Source organism: Microcaecilia unicolor, chromosome 1 (genome assembly GCF_901765095.1).
Source record: "Microcaecilia unicolor chromosome 1, aMicUni1.1, whole genome shotgun sequence".
Taxonomy (NCBI): domain Eukaryota; kingdom Metazoa; phylum Chordata; class Amphibia; order Gymnophiona; family Siphonopidae; genus Microcaecilia; species Microcaecilia unicolor.
In genome coordinates, this window is record NC_044031.1 from 451,968,163 (window position 1) to 451,977,031 (window position 8,869).

The 8,869-nt window shown below is 46.6% G+C and overlaps 1 protein-coding gene across 2 annotated transcripts in view; it reads left to right on the plus strand.

Moving 5' to 3' along the window:
- The window catches only part of USP14 (ubiquitin specific peptidase 14), a 140,489-nt gene extending 132,744 nt beyond the window's left edge, over nt 1-7,745 (plus strand). For both annotated transcript variants that reach the window (XM_030212913.1, XM_030212921.1), the window contains one exon: nt 6,991-7,745. In XM_030212913.1, the coding sequence (XP_030068773.1) occupies nt 6,991-7,139 (149 nt within the window). In that variant the 3' untranslated portion in view covers nt 7,140-7,745. The remainder of the gene's footprint in view (nt 1-6,990) is intronic.
- The last annotated feature ends 1,124 nt before the right edge of the window (nt 7,746-8,869 follow it).

An 8,869-nucleotide genomic window follows, 5' to 3' on the forward strand; every position in this document is an offset into this window, starting at 1 on the left:
GGGGTTGAGGGCTCTTCTTGAGCAAGTGCAAACCTGGTGGCGCCAGGTCCCTCCTTTTCTCCCCCCTCCCGCTGGCTCCGTTAATAAAAAAAAAAAAAAATTTTGGATGTCCTTAAGGGTGTTTATTTTGACGTTTATTTAAACGTTTATTGCAGCTACTCACTGGGACACCAGGTCGTTACAGCTCGGAGCGAGAAGCAGGTAATTTTTACCTTTTTATAGCGGGCAGGGGGTTCCCCGATCGATCTCCACGTGGCCTATGGCGTCGGAGGGCGAGGGCGCGAAGAATCGCTCCCCGGACCGCGTGTGCGCTTCTAGCGGGGATGCGGGGGTCTTAAAGTCTGATTCGCCCTTGTTGGGTGTCAGTTTGGAGGCCGGTCAGTGTCCCGGGTCTTCCTCCGGTGCGGCGGTTTTTCCCGCCATAAACGCCCATCCCCCGCTGCTCGCCTCCGCCATCTTGGCCGGCCACTCTGCTCGGACGGCTTCTTCTTGGGCCGCCCTTGAGCTGGGAGACGTTAATGCCATGGCCACCCTTGATTTGGGCGACGGCAAAAAAGCGGCTAAAGTTAAGCGCCGTTCTTCCCGCGCGGCTCCATCGCGGAGTGTCGCGCCGGACGCCATCTTGGATGTGCAGCATGTTTCTCCCCCGCTCTTGCGAGCGCCGGTTGAGGTTGCGTCTAGGGCTGTGGCCCAGGCTGCTGAAGTGCACAGTCTGGGGGGGTTTCTCCCCCGAGTTTATTTTGCTGCTGCATCAGGCCTTCCTTATGCAAAACGCTACCCCTTCTCCCTTGTCCGATAAAGGGGTTGAGGCCCCCGGAAGTAAACGCCCTCGGGTGGATTCCCAGGCCTTAGAGGACTCTGTTTCCTCTGATGTAGATGAGGGCAGCGTATCTGAGTTCTCCCAACGGTCCTTTGGGGATTCCTTGGAGGAGACGGATTCCCACTCGGATGGAGCGGATGACCCCTCTGCAGCGCGGATCTTTCGCTCAGAGGATTTGCCCAACCTGTTAGTGCAGGCCATGAGCATTTTGAAGATTTCCTCTCCAGAGGACGTCTCTCCCTCAGCCCCTGTTGGCTCCGCCATTATGCTGGGAACGAAGCGCCCGCCTAGAACCTTCCACGTGCATGATGCCATGCACACCTTAATTTCGGCTCAATGGGATGTCCCGGAAGCGAGCCTCAAAGTGGCGAGGGCTATGTCCCGCCTCTATCCTTTGCCTGAAAGTGAACGGGAGGCCTTTCTTGGCCTACCGTGGATTCTTTAATCACTGCGGTGACTAAGAAAACGGCGTTGCCGGTGGAAGGTGGCGCGGCCCTAAAGGACGCCCAAGACAGAAGATTAGAGGCGGCCTTAAGGTCGTCCTTCGAGGTGGCTGCCTTAAGTTTGCAGGCCTCAGTTTGCGGCTCCTATGTGGCCAGGGCGTGCCTGACGATTGTGCAGCGGGCTTCCCCCTCGGATCCTTCCTTGAGGGCTGATTGGCCGGCCCTGGAATCGGGCTTGGCTTATTTGGCAGACTTACTGTATGATGTCTTGAGAGCCTCGGCTAAAGGTATGGCTCAGACAGTCTCTGCGCGGCGGTGGCTTTGGCTGAAACATTGGTCTGCGGACCACGCCTCTAAGTCCCGCCTGGCTAAGTTGCCTTTTAAAGGCAAGCTGCTCTTTGGGGTCGAGCTGGACAAAATTGTGACCAATCTCGGCACGTCTAAGGGCAAGAGGTTACCAGAGGTCAGGGCTCGGGCCAGTGCTCGCCCCGGTATCTCCAGAGGACGGTTTCAGGAAGCCCGTCGGTACCGCCCGGGCAAGTTGGGCTCCTCTGCCCCCTCTTCCTTCAAGAGGAACTTCTCCCCCAAGCAGCATTCCTTTCGCAGAGACCGCCGTCCCAGAGGTGCGCCCTCCGGTCCTCCCCCAGGGTCTCGTACCCAATGACGGGGTCCTGGTCCATGGCCCAGTGCAGATTGGAGGACGCCTGTCCTCGTTTCTGGGCGAGTGGACCAGGGTAACTTCAGACGCTTGGGTGCTGGAAGTCATCAGAGACGGCTACAAGCTATAGTTCTGCCGACCCTTAAGAGACGGGTTTGTACTCTCTCCCTGCAAGTCTCCGGTCAAAGCTGTGGCAGTGCAGCAGACCTTGGACAATCTGATCCGCCTGGGTGCGGTCATTCCGGTGCCAGAAAATCAGCTTGGCAAGGGACATTACTCCATTTACTTTGTGGTACCAAAGAAAGGAGGTTCTGTACGGCCTATCCTCGACCTCAAAGGGGTCAATCGGGCCTTGAAAGTTCGGCACTTTCGCATGGAGACTCTTCACTCTGTTATAGCGGCAGTGAAGGAAGGGGAGTTCCTGGCATCCTTGGACATCAAGGAAGCGTACTTGCATATTCCCATCTGGCCTCCTCATCAACGCTTTCTGCGTTTTGCAGTCCTGGGCCGACACTTCCAGTTCAGAGCCCTCCCGTTCGGGTTGGCTACTGCTCCGCGGACCTTCTCCAAAGTAATGGTGGTCATCGCGGCCTTCCTGCGAAAGGAAGGAGTACAAGTCCATCCTTATCTGGACGACTGGTTGATCCGAGCCCCCTCTTATGCAGAGTGCGGCAAAGCTGTGGACCGGGTGATTGCTCTTTTGAGCTCCCTAGGGTGGATCATCAACTGGGAGAAAAGCCAGCTGCGCCCGACTCAGTCCCTGGAGTATCTGGGAGTTCGATTCGACACCCAAGTGGGCAGAGTGTTCCTGCCGGACAATCGGATTGTCAAACTTCAGGCTCAGGTGGACCAGTTCCTAGTAGCCTCTCCGCTTCGGGCTTGGGACTATGTGCAGCTGTTGGGCTCTATGACGGCCACGATGGAAGTAGTGCCCTGGGCCAGGGCTCATATGAGACCACTACAACACTCTCTGCTGCAGCACTGGACTCCAGTGTCGGAGGATTATGCTGTGCGCCTTCCCTTGGACCCAGCAGTGCGCAAGGCGCTGAGCTGGTGGCTGAAGACAGACAAGTTGTCTGCAGGGATGCCTCTTGTGACCCCGGAGTGGATTGTCGTCACGACGGACGCCTCTTTGACGGGCTGGGGAGCCCACTGCTTGGGAAGGACAGCGCAGGGGCTCTGGTCTCCTGCAGAGGCAAAGTGGTCTATCAACCTCCTGGAACTCAGAGCCATTCGGTTGGCGCTTTTGGAGTTCCTCCCGGTACTGGCGTTGAAGCCAGTACGGGTCCTGTCGGACAATGCCACGGCTGTGGCCTATGTCAACCGCCAGGGAGGTACCAAGAGCGCCCCTCTAGCCAAGGAAGCCATGAATCTATGCCAGTGGGCGGAAGCGAACCTGGAACAGCTGTCAGCGGCCCACATTGCCGGAGTCATGAATGTCAAGGCGGACTTTCTCAGTCGCCATACCTTGGATCCCGGAGAGTGGCAGTTATCGGCTCAGGCGTTCTTGGGCATCACGAAGTGCTGGGGCCAGCCGAGCCTAGATCTGATGGCGTCATCGGCCAATTGCCAAGTGCCGCGCTTTTTCAGCAGAGGACGGGACCCTCGATCTCTGGGAGTAGATGCTCTTCTCCAACAGTGGCCGACACAGGAGCTTCTCTATGTGTTCCCGCCCTGGCCCATGTTGGGCAGGGTACTAGACCGGGTGGCAAAGCATCCGGGCCGAATAATCCTGGTGGGTCCGGACTGGCCCAGAAGTCCCTGGTATGCGGACTTGATCAGGCTCTCAGTGGACGACCCTCTGCGGCTGCCAGTGGAGCAGGGCCTGTTGCATCAGGGTCCCGTGGTGATGGAGGATCCCTCCCCCTTTGGTCTTACGGCCTGGCTATTGAGCGGCAGCGTCTGAGGAAGAAGGGCTTCTCAGACAAGGTCATCGCCACTATGCTGAGAGCGAGGAAGCGCTCTACTTCTACTGCTTACGCCAGGGTTTGGCGTACCTTTGCAACGTGGTGTGAAGCAGGCTCACTTTCTCCCTTCACTGCTCCAATTTCTTCAGTGCTGGCAAGAAGGTCTGGAGAAAGGCCTGTCGCTCAGTTGAAAAGCCAGACAGTGCTATCCAAACTTCCTAAGTTCCTTCAGTACCTTTGGATGCATCTCATCTGGCCCCATCACTTTATTTACTTTTAATTTAGCCAGCTCCTCATAAACACAGCCTTCTGAAAACTCATTCTGTCTACCTCTTTTGTATTCCTATTTGTGTCAGTCTACTGTGGTCCTACTTAGGCCTCCCTCAGTAAATACTGATCAGGAATATTAAGGAATTCCACTTTTTCCTCAGCCTCCTACCATTCTCCCTTGATTCTCACAGTACCACCTTCGTCACTAGCATATCTTTAAAAAAAAAAAAAAAGTCTACTCCTGTTTTACTGTTTTAGCTTTGTTCTCTTTCATTTGCATCTTTGCTTTCCCAGCTTCTCTTACTTATTCCAGATATTGCTGCCTGTCTTCCTCTTTATGCAATTCTTGCAGTTTATGAATTTGAACCTTTTTTTCCCCTTATCTATTCAGCAGCTACGTTCTTATTTTTATTTACTTTCTTAACAAATAGGTTTGTTGTCCTTACAATATTTCCTCTGTTTTGTTCTCTGTTTTTCCATTTCCCTTAGGTGCTTCCATCCTGCTAATGATTTCTTGAGATAGTCCCTCATCTTGGTTAATTTTCCCGAAGTTTTGATTCTTTGCTTTGGGATGAACTATCACCACGTATGCCCTAACACTGAACATACCATCCCATGATCACTGGATCTTAAATGATCACCCATGACATCATCAAAATCTTCACAGCAGTTTTATGAACATCTTCAGTTAAATTTCTATTTCAGCCTCTGTATATAATACAACTATAAATAGGTGCTCCGTTTCCTCTTTTTAGACAAATTTACAGAACTGCCTCCTGACCAGGAGAACACCTGTGTACTTGGAGTATCTGCTGAACCATCTCTTCCAGAGCCTTTTCACAGCTTCATCCCTGCAGCGGTTTAGTGTTCATGGTTGGGTGTTTGCTTTAAGATGCACTACCCAGCAAAGGGAATGAACAGGAACTGCTGAATTTTATCTTGTGTGAATTAGAACAGTCCAACAAAAGTGGGGCCAGTTCACTTGGTAGGAGCTTTTGAAGGCAATTGGTTATACATGCTATTTAGTATTGCTACTGAAGCACATGGGAACTGGACACTTTTCCAAACTTCTTCTCTTTCTTGTTTCTGCTTCATTTTTTAAGGTTTTAGGGAATATATTTTTCAGTTGGCTGTTATTAAAAGCAGATGCAGATCAAGTAAACACTATTTTAACACATTTTACTTCCTGCCTATTAAAGCTTAACATAGACTTTCTACAGCCACTATACAAATTCCGTCATTTAAAGTGGAAGGTTCCCCCCTTCCGTTTTATTTAATTGGGAAGGATCTAGGATTCTCCTCTTTTTAGCATTGTCCCTATTTTATTGCTCCATGTTCATCATTTCCTAAATCATGCTTGCCACAGTTTCAGGTGAACCTCCTGTAGATCTTTATAGTATTGGTGTTAATTTATTGCTCTTCGTCATTGTGTACACAGGAATTCAATTCTTCAGTACAAGCTCAGATGTTGAATGTGTTTGCCTGTATTAAAGAAAACAAACAAACAAAAAAAAAAATTTTCATCTATGGCAGCATAGAGGATATCACATTCCACTACAAGACTTTAAAATTTGTATTTTAATTACTGCATCAAGGTAATGCCATGTCTTATCTCTTATGTCCATGAGCAAGCACTGTTTACCCCTCTTGTGCTACACGTGGAAGAATACACAAGAGAAAAGGTTGTCCAACTTAATTACATTTTCTTCTATTTGCAAATGTGGTATTGGTAAACTATCCAAGCAACTCATGAGATTTTAAAATGTTTAGGATTTTTGTTTTATGGTGCTAATAAACTGTTCTTAATTATGCTATTGAAATGCATTGTTATCTTGAAGAATGTAATAGTCTACATTATTCAAAGATCAAGAGAAGTGATTAGGTATTAAATGAGCAAATATCAATAAACGCTTGGGAATAACCCTTAATCATCAGGAGGAGGAAAAAGCCTCAGCGAGGCAAGACTTACTAAATTCAGTCCATCAGTGGCTTCAACATAATCATAGGCTAAAAAATAACCTCCTGTGGTTAGAAAATAACATTTTTTTAGATCATTTTTCGATCAGTTTTATAAAACATTTTCTAAGAGTCAAAAAAGCACTTAGCTTTAAATTTCATATGTTTCAAACTTCGTATGCTTCTGCCCAAAGACTCCAGCAGTTTTCTTCTATTAATTAGCTCAATCTTCTGCTTTGTACGGGTTAGCAGAATGAGCTGAGTCTAATTAATAAAAGAAAGCTGCTGGAGTCCTTGGGCAGAAGCATACGAAGCTTGAAGCTTATGAGATTTAAAGCTAAGTGCTTTTTTAAACCTTTAGGGAGTCTGTTTACTTAAGCCGCATTAGCAGCTGTCCATGTGCTAATGCCGACACGGCCCATTAGAGTGAATGGGCTGTGTCGGCACTAGCGCATGGACAGCCGCTAGCGCAGCTTAGTAAACCGGAGCATTACTTTTTCAATCAGTTTTATTCTAAAAAAAATGTTTTCCCAACCACAGGAGTTTTAGCCTATGATTATATTTAAGCCATTGATGGACTGAATTTAGTAAGTCTTTGCTCACTGAGGACTTTTCCCTCCTGATGATTCTGGGTTATTTCCAAGTGATTTATAGAGTGTGGTGTGTTCACTGATTTTTGAATGTAATAGTCTGACATATGAGCCATCCTCTCATTTTTTGAGCAAGGTGGCGGAGGCAGGCAGTATCAGGAAATGTGCAGTGCTGTTACCCTGTTTTGTGAATGGAGCGTTTAAATTAAGAGTATGAGAAAGCTGACACTTTAGAGCTCTGAAATTATAAGGGAAGGAAATGAGTCCATCTTGTCTATAGTTCTATATTTGGTAATACATTTGCTTATCTGATCATTCCCTGCATTTTTCTTTTTTTTTTTTTTAGATGAATGGATTAAGTTTGATGATGATAAAGTCAGCACAGTTACCCCAGAAGATATTTTGAGGTTGTCTGGAGGAGGAGACTGGCATATAGCCTATGTTCTACTCTATGGACCTCGCCGAGTTGAAGTAGTTGAAGAAGCAGAACAGTAGAGATTGTCTTTTTTTCCATCTCTGCCTAGGTGTGACATAAATGTGCTTCTTTTAATATTTTCTAAACCCCAGACACATTAGATGAGGATATATAGTTTGTTAAATACCATTTTCCTCGTATGAAACAGAAGGAAGACAGGGAAATTTTCGCTGGCATACACTTACTCCTTGGAACAATCAGAAAGCAGACCTGGCATTGCTGGGTTGTGTCAGCAGTCTAAGTGCAGGGGCTTTATTTTGTTCCTCTTTGGAATTGAGCTGCCCTTCAAGAACCATGTTGTGCCATGATGGCACTTTAAAGAATAATTTTTCACCTTGATTCGGTAACCAAATATTTATTGCACACCTGGTTTTTTTTTTTTTTTTGCATCATTTGTTCCTCTTGCATGGTTTATACAAGAGTACTTTGCCATTTTTTGCCTTTTCAGCCTGGTTTTGCCAGGAAGATGGAGGGGAAGTTGTTGCCTCATTGTAACTCAGTGCTGCTACCCATAGCCCACAGAAACATATGGCCACAATCAAGTATTTGTCCAGCACGACCTGCTGACTTGGTCTGTTCTGCTGCTGGCATTTCATGACTTTAAAATAAATTGTGATCAACAACAAGATGTGTGTGTGTGTTTTCTGCTTACTACCTCTGGTTGTCATGGTCTTGAGATTTTGCTGTTTTAGCCGGATCTGCTAACAGGTGTTTAGAATAAGTTTATGCTCTTAACATTCTGTACAAGAAACTAGTATGGGAAGCTGCTTTCTGCATGATAATCAAGTACTTTAGGAGATCCCCAGAGGAATTTGAGTTCATTCTACTACAGGACAAACAACTGGCATGTCTACATTCAAATGATATAGAACTATCTTCTATGTCCTTCAAGTCTAGATTTGGTTCCTTCACCTTTTCCTGGCAGTGGATTACCCATTTCCCAAGGAAACCACCCTTTACTCCTGACCTAACAGGTTGGTCGCTTGCTGCATCTCAGCATCAAGACACCACCCTTGCCAGCCTCAGTATTACAGAGCAAATAGTCTAGCATTTATCAGCAAACATCATTCTGGCTTCAACAGGCTTCATACAAAACAGTTGGTTCGGATAATGCTTTTTTAAAACCATTACCAAAATTAACATTTTTGCTATCATTGCACACCAATATTCAATTCTCATAGTCTTTAAATGGTGATCAACATTTGTAACAATTACGTAACTTTTACATGAACTTTCCACCATTATGTTGTCTTATGTCCTTGACAACTGATGGCAGTCTTTCCCTTAATGTCTAAATCATTCCAAATTTCTGACATGGATCCACATTTCACTAAGGTGCTTCTTCATGGGATATTCAACCAAATATAGCTCCTCCATTCTGCAAACTCATCAAAATCTCAATCGTTGCAAAGTTGTATAAATGTATATGTATTTTTCAAACATATTTGACAACTTACAAGTGGAGATCTTATGAATGTCTTTAATGACTAACCGTCAAAAGACACCAACTATATATGTAGGTAGGAAACGACGTGTTAATGGCAATACCTTCAAAACCAGCGAATGTGTTGTCCCAAATGCACCTTATATCGATGTGCATTCATCTTCTTGATTTAACCCAGATGGAGGTCACAGGCTTTAATTATACACTGGGTACAATTTTGAGGAGTTCACAAAAATTTTAGATTTGTTAATGAATGGCTTTAAAATGATCTGAACCTGGTTTTTCTGGGGAATATTATAAAATCCT